This window comes from Telmatherina bonti, assembly GCF_933228915.1.
Source record: "Telmatherina bonti genome assembly, chromosome: 18".
Classification (NCBI taxonomy): Eukaryota; Metazoa; Chordata; class Actinopteri; order Atheriniformes; family Telmatherinidae; genus Telmatherina; species Telmatherina bonti.
Genome location: NC_136616.1, coordinates 6,781,232 through 6,799,223, shown reverse-complemented (window position 1 = coordinate 6,799,223; position 17,992 = coordinate 6,781,232). Strand labels below are relative to the sequence as shown.

The following is a 17,992-nucleotide window of genomic DNA, read 5'->3' as shown; positions in this document are numbered from 1 at the left end:
AAAAGGACTAACAGAAAGATGACTTGAAAACAGGTAAAATCTGAGTATCTTATGGCGTGCTGCCTCTAAGTCGTGGCCTGAGCACAGACCCACCCACCCTCCCAAAAAATACCCCCCCCATTAAATCCCTGTGTCCTGTTAAAATAGCCCTCTCCCCCCTGCCCTCCCCCTCAGTCCTCCAGAACAATGGGCTCGCTGGTGCTGGAAGGGAGGAGGGGCACGGCCAGGGAGCGAGGTGGCGGCGGCGGCAGCTTGATCCGGACCAGGAGGTGAGGTTTCCTGGCCGCTCGCCGCATCTCCGACTGCGTCAGATGTTTCCTCAGAGCCCTGGTGGAGAAAACCACAGAAACACAGGATCAGATCCATCTTTCTGCTTTTCTACAGAGGATTTGCCTCTTCTGCCTGGAGGATCAGAAAACGTCTGCTGACATGTAGCACAACAGCCATGCTAACATGCTAACATGTAGCACAGCAGCGATGCTAACATGTAGCACAGCAGCCATGCTAACATGCTAACCCGTAGCACAGCAGCCATGCTAACATGTAGCACAGCAGCGACGCTGACATGTAGCACAGCAGCGACGCTGACATGTAGCACAGCAGCGACGCTGACATGTAGCACAGCAGCGACGCTGACATGTAGCACAGCAGCGACGCTGACATGTAGCACAGCAGCGACGCTGACATGTAGCACAGCAGCGACGCTGACATGTAGCACAGCAGCGATGCTGACATGTAGCACAGCAGCGATGCTAACATGCTAACCTGTAGCACCGCAGCGATGCTAACCTGTAGCACAGCAGCGATGCTAACATGTAGCACAGCAGCCATGCTAACATGCTAACCTGTAGCACAGCAGCGACGCTGACATGTAGCACAGCAGCGACGCTGACATGTAGCACAGCAGCGATGCTGACATGTAGCACAGCAGCGATGCTAACATGCTAACCTGTAGCACCGCAGCGATGCTAACCTGTAGCACAGCAGCCATGCTAACCTGTAGCACAGCAGCCATGCTAACCTGTAGCACAGCAGCCATGCTAACCTGTAGCACAGCAGCCATGCTAACATGTAAGAACAGGAAACATGAGAACATCACGTCCACTTTTGAGCTTCTGATCGTTTCTCCACTTCAGATGTCTGACATGTTCAGTTTTACTTGTTGTCTTATAATTTTTCCTCTGAGTGCTGGTATAAGTCATCTCTCCCATTCACATGTTATCGGCATTGTGGTTTTTTCTTGTAATCGAAAGATTACAAGAAAGTTTTGTTAATTTGTTTTTACTTTTACCGATATTTTTATTGCAAACACACAAAAAAAAAGATGGAGGGATGAGGAGCTTCTAAGTCATTTATTTGTAAAATAAAAAATAGTATTTTATGTGATTGTAATTTTAATGTGACCTGATTATGTGTCATTACCACCACAAGATGGCGTCAGTTTACCCAAACACTCCGCTGCTGTGTGGTTAGGGGTTCGAGTTGCTCTGGTGCAAAGTGTGTGTCGCTGCGACGCGATGCTAACGGAGAGCAAACATTCACATCTCTTCTTTATTATTTTCCTTTTAGAAATTCCAGGTGGATTTTCTGCCACACTGGCCTGTAAATGTAAACGACAGCAGGAGTAAAACCTTTCCATCCGTCTGACTTCATGAGGCGAGTCCGTTCAGGTGAGGAAATGCACACGTAAATGTCAAATTACTTTTAGATCTGAAAAAGTCCCTCTGGTCAGGATGAAAAATACTTTTTCATCTGGAATAAAATGTTTCCAGGTTTTATAGATCCATGCTGATCTGGAACTAAAGGAGTAAATATGTCAAATAAAACTCATTCTTATACAAAATAAACAAAATTAATGTAAATACAGTACAAAAAATGTATAAAAAAAGATTAAAATATTAAAGTTTATATAAAAAACAGAATTTTACAAATACAAAAAATATATACAATTTAAAATGAAAAAATTATTTATATGCAAATGTATTTAATAAAATTCTATTTCATGAATAAAAGATGACGGATATAAAAATAAAAAATAATTTATATTCTTCTCTTAGTTTCTGGTTCTTCTTCTTGTTTTCTAATCGGATCGATCGTAGGTCAGTACATGGAAACATCTTCGTGATCTTTCTATAAAAGCGAAGGAGAAATGTTTTCCTCGTCTCTCTGACCGGCTGGGAACTGGACTCTGGCCCTCCTGGTTTAAGCCCTGCCCGTGTTGGGAAGTGGATCAGATCTGTTACTGGTGCAACTGGTGCTGCAGCATCATTTACCTGGTGTCCTTCGTCGCTACAAACACCACGGGGTTGGGAGCTTCTCCCTGGCTGACCTTCTGCCGCTTGATGACTGACTGGGAGGTGGTCCTCATGCCGGACGTGTTCGGCCTCCCGTTGGTGGGGTAGGGAACTCCTGCGGCCTGCAGAGTCACAGAAGAAGAAGGCTGAACGTTCAGATGTTTACCTGCAGACACCTGTGTGAAGGTTAGACCGGTGAAATGAGAGAAACGTGAGGAACACCGACGCTGTCGAAGCCTCTCTTTCCCAGCAGGCTTTGCCCGACCCGAGGCTGGCTGGCCTGGTTCCGGTTGATGGGTGTCGGGGGTCCTCGGGACGCCTTCAGCTTGAGGGGGGCAGAAATGGCTGCAGAGACCAGACCAGAAACCAGTTTTATGGACCCGCAGCCGTGGACGAGCTTTTGCTTCAGCTCACATGACATCGCCTCACCTAAGTCCTTGACGATGGCGGCCAGAGACTGGCGGGGGATCACTTTGCTCTTCAGAGGAGTTTTAGTGGCTTTGGGGAGTCGGATCATACCTGGGGGGGACAGAGGGGTTCACACGTCAGAGCCCTGGATCACATGCGCACACGAGGAAGGCTGCGTGTGCGTGCGTACACTCGGCTTTCACGGCGTTGGCGTTGATGGAGGCGTAGGGTCTGCGCGCGGCGCGGCGAGGCTGCAGGATGTCCTCGCACACCCGCCGGGCGATGCGGGTCAGCTTGGTGGTCTGCAGGATGAAGGTCTGGCGGTTCTTGGCCAGCAGCTTGGCCCGGCCCTCGTTGCGGGTGAACGGGGACAGACCCTGGACCTCCTGGCGGGTCATGTGTGCGCGGGGGCCTGACTCCTGCACAGAGAGAAGGAAGACGAGCTGATGAAGAGGAGGGAGAAAACAGCTGGAAACCAGCAGCTGGTCAGACTTACAGAGCCAGCTCTAGTTGCTCCCTCTAGCTGTGTGGGGGTCTTCAGACCTCCGTACTTCTTCCAGTAGATCCAGCAAGAGGCACACAGTCGGCACTGCATGTTGGGGGGGCCCCAGGCGTACCACTGAGGGGACTGGGCCGCTGTGGGGGGGTAGCACAGTTAACACTTACACCAACAGATCAGCATTAGACACTTCTCCTGCTTAAACCTGGAGTGAAGTCGGATTTCTGTGTCTTTTGGACAACTTGAGGACCAGTCTGAAGCTCAAACAGGAAAAATCTGACCTGGACTCGACCGACAGGTTGTTGCCTAGCAACCGGATCCAACAGGTTAAACTTACTGTGGCAGCTCTCACAGCTGAGTCCTTTCTGAAAGCCGGCCGCTCCATTCATACCCGGCTTGCTGCCTGGCACCATGATCTGGTTCGGGTTGGGTTTGGTGCTGGTGGAGGGGCACAGGGAGGAGGTCACACACCAGTTTGGTTCACACACCAGTTTGGCTCAGACCAGTTTTAACTGGAGCAATATATTAGATAAAACAAATACTCACTATGTGGGGATGTAGACCTGTTTGAGTTTACTGTCCGCCTCCGCTGCCTTCAATCGTTTCTGGAGGAAAACATCAGATTTATAAAGGATCTGTAGGAGTCAGGTCTGATGGAGGTCAGGTCGGATGGAGGTCAGGTCGGATGGAGGTCAGGTCGGATGGAGGTCAGGTCGGATGGAGGTCAGGTCGGATGGAGGCCAGGTCGGATGGAGGTCAGGTAGGATGGAGGTCAGGTAGGATGGAGGTCAGGTAGGATGGAGGTCAGGTAGGATGGAGGTCAGGTCGGATGGAGGTCAGGTCGGATGGAGGTCAGGTCGGATGGAGGTCAGGTCTGATGGAGGTCAGGTCTGATGGAGGTCAGGTCTGATGGAGGTCAGGTAGGATGGAGGTCAGGTAGGATGGAGGTCAGGTCTGATGGAGGTCAGGTCGGATGGAGGTCAGGTCGGATGGAGGTCAGGTCGGATGGAGGTCAGGTAGGATGGAGGTCAGGTCGGATGGAGGTCAGGTCGGATGGAGGTCAGGTAGGATGGAGGTCAGGTAGGATGGAGGTCAGGTCTGATGGAGGTCAGGTAGGATGGAGGTCAGGTCGGATGGAGGTCAGGTCTGATGGAGGTCAGGTCTGATGGAGGTCAGGTCTGATGGAGGTCAGGTCGGATGGAGGTCAGGTCGGATGGAGGTCAGGTCTGATGGAGGTTAGGTCGGATGGTATTGTAAGTTCTCTGAGGAGACCAACCTGCTGAATGTAGCGGTCAGTGGTCTTCCACATGTAGTAGAACTGGACCACACTGGCCAGAGACTTCCAGGGAAGCTGAGGAGACACAGACCAGGTGGTAATCTTCTCCTTAGGGACCCATTACTGCATCTCATATTGATTTTGTATCTTTAGAAGATCTTAATGAGAAATTACTGGGGCTCTGACATGTTTGACTAATTCCTGAATTCAGACTCAATGCTGGGGCTGAATCCGGATCCTTCTGAATACTTTCTACGCCTCATCATAGTGGGCTTACAAACCCCCCCAGTTTAACCTGGTACGACCAGCTGAGTACTTCCTAAACCAGCAGATCTTTATGGTGATTCAGAGAGAAGAGAATGAGAGCTCACAAAGTCCTGACGTATGTCATTGAAGTCTTTCCCGTATTTCTCCAGAGCTTCCTCAAACAGCATGGCCTCAGAGGCGCTCCACTCCTCCATCTCGTCCCGGCACAGCACCGGCCCCCCCTGAGGAACCAGGGTGGACATGGCTTTGGCCAGGTCGTAGTTGTTTTTCTGCAACGTGTCCATGGCGTGGAACTAAGCGGAGAGGGAAAGCATCAGACATGGGTCCAGGTCCCAGGACTAAATGTGGTGCCCATGCGGTTCATGTCTCACCAGTGTGATGTCTCTGGAGGCCGCCGCTGCACTCATGTGGAGGCTGGGCTGACGGATGGAGCTGCTGCAGTCCAGGGCCCGAGCAAACGTCCCCACGGCTCTGGAAGCCACAGAAACAACCACTGAGCTGGTTCAGGCACAAACCGGCTGATTTTCCTAAAAAGAACCACTAGGTGGAAGCAGATTACTGGCAGCAGGCTGATTCCTGAACGTTTCGTGTTCCAGAGAAATGAAGCAACAAGTCAACAATCATTCAGATGTCAGGCTGCATGTTTTTCCTCACACTGAAACTGATCCATGGAGTCTTGGTCAGACTAACGCCAGCAGCGGCGTTATCCACTGATTAAAAACTTTAGGATAAACTAACAAGAGGAGTGGAAACGGTTGCTACGGCAACCGGATCTGGTGACAGCTGTGTATCCGAGTGGCACATGGCGGTACGGCGTTACCTTGCAACTACCAGGAACTGGTCGATCTGGGGATCTTTAAGCTGGTTGTTCGGGTCCCACACCTTGGTCTCCAACTTCTCCTGGATCCGGTTGTCAGACTCACCTGAAACCGGACGGAACTGGTTCAGCTTCTGATTCCGGACACTTCAGGAAGAACAAATCTGCACATTCCAGTCTCACCTTCAGCGAGCTTGTCTGGAATCTCAGCCTGGTACTTGGATCCGACACGGATCTCTCCCTGGTCTGCCAACAGGGTCTTCTGGACCGGGTCGAACACCAGCGAGTAGAAGAAACAGTCCTGGACAGACGAGGTGAAAGATGTTACGGCTGAACGTGGACAGGCGGCGCAGAAACGTGACGAAGAAGACCTACCTCTTTCTCCAGGTAAGAAGCCAGGATGTCAGTTTCATTGAGGAGGGTGACGTTACATTTTCCCCTGAGGAGGAGGAGAAAGAGGAGGAGGAGGAGACATGGTGATTCAGGAAAGACAAAATCAAGAGCTCTGAAACATGTTTGTCCTTATTTCAACCTAAAAATATGTGAATGTTTAAGATGCTGAAAGTTTGATGCGAAAAAGACTCAACATCTCAATATATTTACAACAATCTGTTTAAGTTTATTGCCATTTATTGTCTGGGAACAATGTTTACTCCACATCCTCACCGAGTGATCCATGATTACACCAAAATAAGGTCACAATCAGAAATGACCTCTATTTCCACCTGGACATGATGATGAAGACACTTCCTGTCAGACTTTCCACCAATCAGAGAGCTTTAACTGACGGTAACGTCCAATCAGGAGCAGCCAAAGATCAACAAGTGATGAGAAAAGCAGGAAAATAATGATCCTCTATGGCCGGAATAAAGCCAAGAAGACGTTTGGGATGCAGCTCTGAGTTTCTGTCCATCATCGTCTGCAGGACATCAGCCTAGGTCACATCATCTACTATTTCCCCTCTAAGACACCACAGAAGAAGACTACAGGGCTTCTAGCTGTCTTCCTGTCATGGCAGGTGATGTTTCTGTATGGAAACTTTCCTCCCACATCACATCGTGTCCTGCTGGGCTGCACGTTGGAAGAAATCGCAGCTCAGACCAGCAACATGCCGCGTTCAAAGTCTCCTAAATCTGCCTTCTTCCTCTGATGCTCAGTTCCACCTTCAGCATGTCTACCTGACTAAATGCAGCCATGTCATATTTATCTTAGTGTTTATCTGGTCATTTTCCATCAAAGTCGTACCGTATGTGAGTTGCAGGTAGGGATTCGAACTGTCGGGACAGGAAGAGCTCCCTGTGTTTGAGCTGGTGTTTCTGTTGTTCAGCCAGAACCGGCTGCTTCGACTCCTCTTCAAATTCTCCTACAAACAGAGAAACATCAACATCAGTGCTGCTTCGGTGTGACACGTCAGGATTCAGAACGGTTCTCTTTAATTCGCTGCAGGCGTCCGTTTCCCCCCCGCACGGGCCCCGTGAAGGGTTTCCTGGTGTTAAATCCTGTCTGAGAAACAAATAAAAACCTGATCCGAGCCATCATCATCATCATCCAGCAGAAGACGGCGTTTCCATCGGATGTGATAAAATGTGTGTCGGCCACTAGATTGCGCTTTCCTAATTTCAGGCTGCTGAGTAAATTGTTGTGAGCTGGAGGGAAGGGCCGATCTGGCTCCATCTCCGTGGACTCCGCCCCTGCACTCAGCCACAGGAAACCCTGTGAGTGAGGGCACGGGAGAGAGAGAGAGAGAGAGAGAGAGAGAGAGAGAGAGAGAGAGAGAGAGAGAGAAATATAGTGAGGAGGACAACATCTTAAGCCACACCCCTTTTCCTGTTAACCTCCTAACCCCCCCTCCTGTCCAGCGAGTCCCTGCCAAACAAAGTGGGAAACCCTGTACACCAAACCTGAGGCGCCCCTCCCCCCCCCCAACATGTCTCCCCAACTCTTAACACACACACACACACACACACACACACAAGGAAAGTCAGATTTAAGCGTGTGTGTGCGGAGGCCCTCGGGGATAGATCAACACTCTTTTGTTCGGCACAAAGAACGGGTGTGCATGAACGTGCGCGTGTGTGCGTGAACATGCACGTGTGTGCGTACGTGTGCATGTGTGCGTGCACGGAGGGAGGAAGAGGAGGGGAGAAGAAGGCAGATAAAGTGATTCAGAAGAAATAATCAGCAGCAGACTGAAGATGTCGGCGGTGCGTTCAGGAACCTCTCAGCTTCATTCAGAAGAAGCTCCAGAGACGGCGAGCGCGTCAGTTTACCCGTTTAACGCTTTACAGCCACGCCACAGTCAAATAAATAAATAACAAATAAGTTCAATAATAATAAAACATTACATAAATAAGGTAAAAAGAAAATAGATTAAAAAAAGAAAATAAAAATAAACATTTTTTAAACAGGCATAAATGAAAATAAAGTAAAAAAAAAAAATTACTGCCAAAGAAAAAACACCATTAAATATTGAAAAAACTGACAATGAATAAGTGATAAAATATAGTGAATGAGAATAAATTAGTAAAAATAAAAATTTTAAATGCCAGAAATAAAATTCAGTAAAAATAAACAATTAAGGAAATAATTGGAATTTAACAAAAAAAAACAGAATTAGATTTGGAAATATTCATTCATTCATTTATTTATTCATTCATTATCTTAACTGCTTAGTCCGATGTAGGGTGGCGGGGAAGCTGGAGCCTATCCCAGCAGTCTGTGGGTGAAAGGCAGGGTACACCCTGGACAGCTCGCCAGTCCATCGCAGGGACACACAGAGACAAACAACCACACACTCCTATGGGTAACTTAGAGTAACCAGTTAACCTAACATGCATGTCTGGACGGTGGGAGGAAGCCGGATAACCCGGAGAGAACCCACGCATACACGGGGAGAACATGCAAACTCCTTTTTAGGAAATATATCAATGAAAAAAAAAGTAAATACTAAATATATACCTAAAAATAAATAAATAAGCAGCAAATAAAACAAAATAAATCATTTAAATCTGAAACCTGACTGGGAACCAGTAAAGGTAACCTGGAGGAGCAGATCTGAGCTGAACTGGTTTCCAGTCCATGTCTGGAGCTGGTTTTGCACGGAACATGACTCAGCTCTTTTCCTGCTGACGTCATGGGATCCCAGTCTGCTGGGAGCGTGTTTGAGAGGGACCCTTTTCACTGCTGCACCAGCTGTGCTGCAAGAACTCATCCAACGTGCACTAAATAAAGGTCAGCTTGGTCATGTGACCATGCAGGCACGGCGTGTGAATGTCTTGGCAGCGCGCTACCTGGAGGAGTCGGACGTTTTTACGCCCTCACGAGGAGATTTCCACACATATGGAAGCATAATGGAAACCCTTTTTGCTTTACACGTCCCAGACGTGATGCGGGAGGTCACATGACCAGTTTGTTTCGGGTAAAGACGGCGCGGCATGTGTGAACAGAGGCGGGAAAATATAACCTCCATGTTTGACAGCAAACAAGGAATCAGGGGGTGAAATGAGGGAGAAGGGTTTGGAAGAGACGTGGAATCAGGATGTGGAACCTCACTGGCGTTTAGTTTGGTTGTTGGGGCGTCAGCCATCAGAGCTGGAAGTGGGAGGGGCTTCAGAGGAACTCGTTTCCTTCTGGACACGGGGGTTTTATGGTTAGGGTTAGAAAACCAAAGGATCTCCATGGCAACAGATACGTCGTCACGCTACAGCGTCACCTTTCACGTCTTCACCTGAAGCTCGACATCAACACAGCTGCTGCATGTTTGCTGGTGCGGCAGTGAAAACGGTCCCCCCGCAACACTTCCCCGTCCTCTTCAGGCCTTTTAATCGACTTCTGTCTCTTGGTATGAATTACAACAAACTGTTTAAACTGGGAGAGTTCATATGTTAAAGAAAGAAAGTCTGGTTTGTTCCATGACAGAAAGAGTCGGAACGCCGGTGGATTGTTTCCTAAATGAAATGAAAGCAGGAAGAAGGTCGTGATGATGGCCGTCATGCAGCAGCAGAGAGGCGTCTACTCACTGGCGTTGCTGTCAGCCAGAGTGTTGAGGTTGCCTGAGATGTCTCGCCTCCTGAACAGACACACCACCTTGGCCTCCACGTTGCCGTTGGCCGTCTGCAAGCAGAGACGGAGGGAAAGGTCAGTCATTCAACCCTCCATCTTTCCATCCAGCCAGAGCCATAAATACATGATTATATGGATAAACACACGCAACCAAGTCTGCTTTAGCTTTTAAATAATAAACCAACAGAATTAAGAAGCATTTTAGTCTTTTTAATGTATTTCTCTGCAGCAGTCTGGCCAAACTCCGCGGTGGACGACTGAACGTCTCCCTACGCTGACCCCACCGTGGCGACGGCGTCCAGAACACTACACTTTCACTAGAAACAACACAGATCAGCAGTGACTAAGCCGTTTGTCATCAATCAGTTCGATCAGAGGGAGGACGATCCATTTTTTCACAACAACAGCAGAAACTCACCAGATTAGTCTTTTATTTATCAAAGACTTTAAAAGAGTCTGACAAGTCGTTAGGTCGTCTCCATCAGAGGCCGTTTCCAGACCTGTGCAGGTGCATCGCTCCAACTGCACGTGCACCCGCACGTGCACGTGGTATTTAGAGTTCTGGGAACCCATCACACAGATAATACGGACGGCTTGTGTTAATGAAGCAGCCGGATTAGCGAGCAGCAGTTCGGACACGCTGCACCAAGCTGGAAGTAACAGACTGGGGAGACTGGTCACACTGGTCGTCTCGAGGCAGTAAAGCTGATCAGTCATGTGACCTTTATGTTGTGTAAATCGGGCAAGACGCTGTCGGTCCTTCAGCGTGGCCTACAGCCAACGCTGCTCCGTCTCATGTAGACCTGCTGCTTCTCCACACAAGCCTTTAACGTAAGACTGTTACATAAAGGAGGTTAATCCTGGGACTGGGAAAGGCCCCAGTGCTGCTGTTACATAGATGGGTCCTGAACCAGTTTACGGTCTCTGAACCAGTTTACAGTCAGGATCTGACTAAAATCAGGCAACACGCAGGTGTAAACAACATCATGAAGGGAGAAACCCACCTTGTTGAGCTCCTCTATTCTCCGGATCAGGTACGGGTTGCTGGAGGAGTTCTCAAAGTAAACATAGTCTGCAAGGAGAGAAGTAGTAGTTCAGTTAAATCCCAGTGAATAGATCCCACATGAACCAGTGCTCCCACAGGCAGCTTCAGCTCATTGTGTTAATGGTTGGATTCCCTGTACGCCACATCCACAGGTCAGGAGGTCAGTGGGTTGCAGTCACATCCACTGGCGTTCAGCCCACCCTCCATCATACATGACGGGATCAGCTTCATATGAACCTGGAACCATTCTGTGTTTAAATCAGGTTTTTAAAGTTCGGACCGAGTCCAGTTCCCGCTGGATTCCTGAGAGGAAACAGCTCCGGTGGTTTGATCAGAAGTCATTACAGCATCATCTGCTCCGGTTTGACTAGAGCCACACAGCGGGTTCCCATCCCCCCCCGCGTTGGTTTGATGGCTTCATTCTCACCGCTATATTCTGGCTTCTTTCCTTCTGATAAAACCACGTTGAGCTAAAGACCAGCAGAAGGTCTGTGTGTCCCTTTTCCCTCCCACATGCAGAGAAATCATCTGAACTGTGGAATTTCTCATTAATGAAACAGTGAAGTGTTTCCAGATCCTAAATCTCTGCTTCCATGTGCCTCAAACACCCAAAGGATTAAAAACCTGAAGCAAATCCACCTCTACTGGTCTTCACACTGGATCTAGACAAGAACCCTGTGTTCTTCTGGGGAACAGCCGATGATCTGGAACCTGAACCTCCTGAAGAACTAGTCTGATCCGTTCCTCAACGGCCTCGGCCACGGCGAACCATCCAACTCGCATATTTATATCAACATTTGAGCTTTATGAGCGTCAAAGGCGACGCGTTCAGCAATACTTTCAGGTTTACCCCCCAGCTAACCCTAACCTGTCTTCCTGCAGGTGCTCCTGATGATCCTCTGCTTTGGTTTTCGGCAGTACAATCCTTTATGTTTCTCTGCAAGTATAGCAGCTGATCGTCTGGTTTCCACTTTCTACCTCTTGTATCCTGACCCTTCACACTCTACTAAACCCCCCTATCAGATCCAGCACTCGTTTGTTCTTCAGCAATGAAGAAATAAAGAATATTTATCCATTACCAGGGCTGTGACGACATGTTTCGTCCCAATTCGATTCCGATTTTTTGTGTGCCGTTTCAATTTTAATTGCAATTCTCACAATTCTTCAACATTGCTTATTTTTGTAGATTAAAAAGAAAAAAATGTACAAAACTTTTTTGCTCGTCATTTTTCTTGATTTCAGTAAAAAAAATAAAATAAAAAAAAATAACAGTAGCTAGACCTGCTAGAATACCCTAGAAGACAAAATAAAAAGATAAATAAAAACAATTGACAAAAAAAATTGTAATGGATTATTATTTATTTGCAAAAGAAAAAAAAGAAAAATTGTCAAGCAAAAATTTCCAATTTGTTATTATTTGATTCAATTTTCCCACCCCTATTCGTTACATCCACAAAATCTCACATCCCAAACTCGGCTAACCGCATTAGTTTGGCACCGACCATCATTCTGCTGCACAGGACGAGGCGCTTCACGCAGGATTAAATCCCATTTCCACCAGTCAAAAGGCCATAAATCTCTGGGAAGAGTTTAACTGGAGTCCCACATGGGGTGTGACACTGCTGCAGTTGGAGCCAGAAAAACCAGTCTGAACAGTCAGATAAATCCCATCCATGTTCCAGCTGAAGAATACATGGTTGGAGACCAGTCACAGTCTGTAACTGGGAACTTCTGATTAACTGGGAATCAATTAATCTATCAAACTACATCAGCTAGTGGTCTTTATAGAGGTTTTAACTGGTTCCCGGGGTTCCTCTAACTGTCCTTGTTGGACCTTTCAGCTGGTTGATGAAATGTGAGACTGGGCATGTTTCCATGAATAAAATCCTGGTGTGAACACACCAATCAGCTGATCACACTCAGCTGGATCAAAGTTTCATTCTGATCGGTTTTTATGGACATGACAACAGACGAGACATCCTGCATGTGGGACACATGACAGCAGCTCCGTTGCAGCCCATTTGGAGCTGCTGGTTGTTGCCAACTGTTGCTAACACATTTTTCCTGCAGATTCCAGGGAAACATTTAAAGAAAACATAGAAAAATATGTTTGATGTGAGTTGAATTTATTTATTATTCCACAGAAAAACAGTTCAGATAGATTGGTAAATTAAAAAAAAAAAAAAAAAAAAAAAGCATTGATCTTGATAATAGTTTCCTAATCGAATCGTAGCGTGAACCTCACTTGGCTGTCTGGGAGACCCCCCCCTCCCATTTTGTGTGTTGTCTACTCTGAATTTGTACTTTTGTTTAGAGGTGTTTTTCTTCTGTTGCATCTTTATCCTTCCCTCTTTAGGTGAAGTGTAAAGATACTTCTTTTTCCAACACCCACCCATCCTTCCTCATGTCATCTTTTCCTCATTTATAAGGCGGCGCCGGTAAAACTGACTGCAGGGCCTAAGCTTCAGTTTGGTTCTGTAAACTTGTTGTTAATGTTAAATGTCTTTATGACAAACCCTGGACGAGCTGGCTTGAACCTTGAATTTCCCCTCAGGGATAAATAAAGTCTCTTTGATTTAATTTGATTTGAAGGAAGTCGAATCATGATGCTGCTAAAACCATGCTGCTAATGCCATGATGCTAACGCCATGATGCTAACACCAAGCTGCTAACGCCATGCTGCTAACGCCATAGTGAACGGGACTGTAAGCTGACTTCATCATGAAACAACAATTGATCCTAAAACCCTGAAAAATCCGAGTGTTTCTGTGGGATGATGGGAAACTATGTGATGGGATCTGGAAGGAAAACAGCTAAACGACGGGCGTGTTGCTAGCGCTTTGTGTTGCTGCATTTCCTTCCCAGTTTTCCTGGGAAAGCTTGGCAGAGGAAGAGTTTTCTGCAGAGGAAGAGTTTCCTGCAGGGACTTCTTTCCTTGCAGAAGGTGTGGTTGTGGAGGACGCCCGTCAGCGTGGACAGCAGGACATCAACCTTTCAGCGCGAGGTGGAAACCTTTTACTGCTCAGAAAGCAGATGAAATCCTGCATGTTGTCTTTACTTTCCGGTTTTATTCAGACGCTGGAAGTCAAAGCTTTCTAAAGAAATGATCAAAACATTTTCATCACGCAGCTTCCAGGACGTCCTGGAGTTTTCCTACATATCAGCTGTGTGTAGGATTTACTTCTTCTGCACAGGAGACGACGTTCAGCTATAATAAGTCTAGAGACTGGTGGTCTTTCCTCCATCGGGAGCTAATCCAGGAGTTCACACTGAAGAGCTGTTCTTAAACCAGTTGGTGTCCAGACATGGAGCAGTCTTTCATCATCCCAATAAAACCAGTGTGACTGTGGTGTGCTCCATCTGGTCCACCAACAGGCTGTCTCTGAGGGAGGTCCTGTAGTTTCTGCTGCTCCACTAGGAGCAGAGAGGAATTTAACACGGCGAGGTAAAACCTGAACAGCATCACCTCATTGTTCACCCTGAAGGAACGCAGCATCTCCTGTTACACAACACAGAGGACGGGTCAGGAGTGTCAGGACGAGCCTCTGAAGAAAAGGAGCTGCTTTGTGTTCCGGCAGCCATCGTCCTGCGGAAGCGGCGGACGGATGGACGGACCGGCGGTCCCGCAGCGGCGTCCTGGGTTCCCACTGCACTATAGACGGACCAGCAGCGTGACATCAGAGAAGCAGCAGTCAGAAATGAGATCAGAAACAGAACGGGGGCGGACGCAGCTGTGAACGGGCGGTGTGGATGTCTCCGTGGTGCTTTTGGGGGGGGGGGGGGGGGGGGGATGATGATGATGATGATGATGAGGAGGAAGACCTCTCACTCCTCTCTGCCCTGCCCCTCCCTCCCACCCACAGAGATAACCCCAGCAACACACACACTATGCCCCCCCCGCCTCCAGCACCAACTTTCAAGTCTGAACTTTAGGACTCTAAAAGACTTTTCAGGGTTAAAAACTAAGAAGTTTAAAATGTTTCATTCCCGTTTCCTCAGCAGGATCCTGGATCAGAGTTCTGCTGGACGCCCACTTTCCTCTCCACCTCAACCGGTCCATCAAAATGGACATCTTATCTTGTTCTGGTGGAGGTTTCCCTTCAGGTCCTGGTTCTGGTGGAGGTTCTGGTTCCGATGAACCCAGTAATAAGTCGGGTTTATTCTAACTGGACCACAACGAATCACATTTACTGAATATTTTATCTACAAACCAACATTTCCATTAGCTGATCTTTCTCAGAAAAATCTTTCATTCATCTTTCCTTTTTCATCTTCAGCCTCTGAAACACATCAAGGCTCTACAGCAGGACAAAGCCCCCCCCCCATATTATCTGGGCAGAAAATAGCCCATATAAATCTCCAGCACAAACAGGTTTCAGCAAGGTGGGGGGGGGGGGGGGGGGAACCTGGCATGGCCCCGCCGCAGGTCACGCTGGGGCGATGGTGAGACGTTTGGGGTGTGTAGCAAAGTTTGGCATGTTAGCTGCAGGCAGTGTGAAATCGTGGACTTTCTGACTGAAAGCAACAAGAGGAACCAACTTGAGAGGAAAGGAAGTTATTTTTACATTTATTGTAGATAAATAAAACATATTAAAGAGTTCAGATTCATACATATCCATGGAGGCACAGACCAACACACTGAATCGCAACTGTGGTAAGAAATTAAAACAAAGATTCAATTCGTAGTTTTATAAAGAATTCGGATCACACTACGTGGTGCAGAAATGTTTGTATCCATTAAAAATGGTTAAAAAACTATTTTTAAAAACAATTTAAGCAAAATTCTGCAAATGTTTTATTCAGTATTTGTTCAAATGATAGACTTCCAAAAGGATGCAAAGCGTGGTGTTACAGCTTTCACTTAGAAAGACATGAACTATAAAGACAATCACCGAATTATGTGCCATATTCTGCAGAGCAGCGTTTAATCACCATGACTTACTTACCCCGCAGAACCCCTGTGAGTGCTACATACTCCCAGGACACCGGGGAGCGCTACATACTCCCGGGACCCCCAGGGAGTGCTACATACTCCCGGGACCCCCGGGGAGTGCTACATACTCCCAAGTGTCAGATCGGGAAAGAACCTGAGCAGGAGCAGGGGTCACACAGCGCGAGCTAGTCCACCGACTGGACCGTCACGTGACTTCCAGCTAACTACGTTTAGCAGCCAAAGTTAGCTAAGTTGGCTAATGCTAACTGCTGCAAATGGAGCACCATGGAGGAAGAGATATGAGATTAACCCCTTCCCCCTGATCAGGCTGGCCGACCTGGCTACAGGCAGACATGGCTAAAAATCATCTGACTGTTATCCTCATCTCTAAAGCTAGCAGCTAACGCTAAGAGAATTAACTTCTAGTCTTAAAATGAGTAGAAATTTACTGTCCCCGACAGAAAATGTGTCACTTTACTACAAGTACACTACGTTACAGTCCTGTCCACTTTGTACCAGTTTATTTTATTATCATATAACTTCTGTTTGTACCAGTTTATTTTATTATCATATAACTTCTGTTTGCACCAGTTTATTTTATTATCATATAACTTCTGTTTGCACCAGTTTATTTTATTATCATATAACTTCTGTTTGCGCCGGGTTTATTTTATTATCATATAACTTCTGTTTTCACCAGTTTATTTTATCATCATATAACTTCTGTTTGTACCAGTTTATTTTATTATCATATAACTTCTGTTTTCACCAGTTTATTTTATTATCATATAACTTTTGTTTGTGCCGGATTTATTTTATTATCATATAAATTCTGTTTGCGCAGGGTTTATTTTATTATCACATAACTTCTGTTTGCACCAGTTTTATATATGACTTCTAATATATCTATCTATCTATATATATATATATCTATATATATATATCTATATATATATATATATATATCTATATATATATATATATATATATATATATATTCTGTTCTGAAGGGCTCACTCAGCTCTCCGTCAGGGGATGTCTTGGATTTTTCTGAAGTTGATGAACCGCAGTTTGATGCTTTGCATCGGTGCCGCCGTGTAGAAGCCATTTATATATTTATATTTACAGCAGCTGTGAAGAAACTAAGCAAGAATGCAGCTTGTTAGCTCGAGTTTTAGCCTGCTTGTTAGCTCGGCTTTTAACTTGCTTGTTAGCTCGGGTTTTAGCCGGTTTGTTAACTCGGGTTTGAGCCGGTTTGTTAGCTCGGGTTTGAGCCTGCTTGTTAGCTCGGGTTTGAGCCTGCTTGTTAGCTCGGGTTTTAGCCTGCTTGTTAGCTCGGGTTTTAGCCTGCTTGCTAGCTCGGGTTTTAGCCTGCTTGCGACAGACGCGTTCATACAAGCTAAACTAGCCGTACACATGAAGGCTAGCAGGCGCTAGCTTCAGTTAGCGGCTAACCGGACAGCTAGCGGCTAGCTAGCTAGCTGTCGGAATCGAACAATCACGTTGTGTGTGTGTGTGTGTGTGTGTGTGTGTGTGTGTGTGTGTGTGTGTGTTGGAGGGGGGTCTCTAACATATAAACCATTCCTTACCTCCTACTCGGTACATATTGGCCGCCATCCTCTTGTAATCGCGTCTAATCCGTCGCAGGGAAGTCCCTGCGTGGTAAAACTCCGCTGTGGATCAGTTTTATCCCGTCATCTATCCGCGATCCCCCCGCCGCGGAACAAAGCCGGCTTCGGGCTCAGCAAGCCGAGCTGTGGCGGTAAAAAGTTGGAAGTTTCCGTCAGTAAAAGCTGCGGCGGCGTCCTTTTTTCCGGCCCCACGCGCGACCTTTCGCTCCTCTTCCTCACTCACTCATTCACACACAGCTAGCCTGTCTCTTACTCCACTCTTCCTCCCATCCTCCGCTCCAAGCTTCATCCTCCTCTTCTTCACCTCCGCTCAGTTCAGCACACACAAACCACACGCGCTGCTCCTCTCCGGTCGCGCGCAGGCCGTCATCTTCGGAGAGGATCGGCTGTTTCCGCCGATCTCCCGAAAATCCCACTTATTACACGATGTGTAGGTTTTTAGAAAAAAATAAAGATTTTTTTTAAGTCCACACAACTTTGATTCCATTCCATTTTAATTACTGAAAAAATATATAACATTTTAAAATTATTTACTGTATGGATTCAATTAAAGAAGTTAATATATTTGATTATTTTTGCCCTAATTTTTGCCAGTTTATTACATTTGGAGTTGTAGGTTCAATTTGGTTGCTATCAAATTACTGACTCACTGGTGTTTCAGATCTCCTTTTATGAAATGTAAATTACCTTTTCTACCTATTGTTCTGTTTCACCAAGTCCATCAAGTCTATGTGGTCCAGTCTGTTTTTGTTGGCTGCAA

General features: G+C 46.8%; 1 protein-coding gene across 1 annotated transcript; it reads right to left on the bottom strand.

Moving 5' to 3' along the window:
• Positions 1-140: 140 nt before the first annotated feature.
• Positions 141-17,541, bottom strand: mta2 (metastasis associated 1 family, member 2). The gene is made up of 18 exons (XM_079257985.1): positions 17,191-17,541; positions 10,628-10,695; positions 9,581-9,674; positions 6,807-6,924; positions 5,937-6,000; positions 5,745-5,862; positions 5,565-5,667; positions 5,116-5,215; positions 4,849-5,037; positions 4,478-4,552; positions 3,748-3,806; positions 3,539-3,639; positions 3,199-3,338; positions 2,893-3,121; positions 2,724-2,813; positions 2,521-2,639; positions 2,274-2,416; positions 141-327 (listed from the first exon to the last, which is right to left on the bottom strand). The coding sequence occupies exons 1-18, from the start codon at positions 17,216-17,218 to the stop codon at positions 171-173; spliced, it is 1,995 nt and encodes a 664-aa protein (XP_079114111.1). The 5' UTR covers positions 17,219-17,541; the 3' UTR covers positions 141-170.
• Between the last annotated feature and the right edge of the window lie 451 nt (positions 17,542-17,992).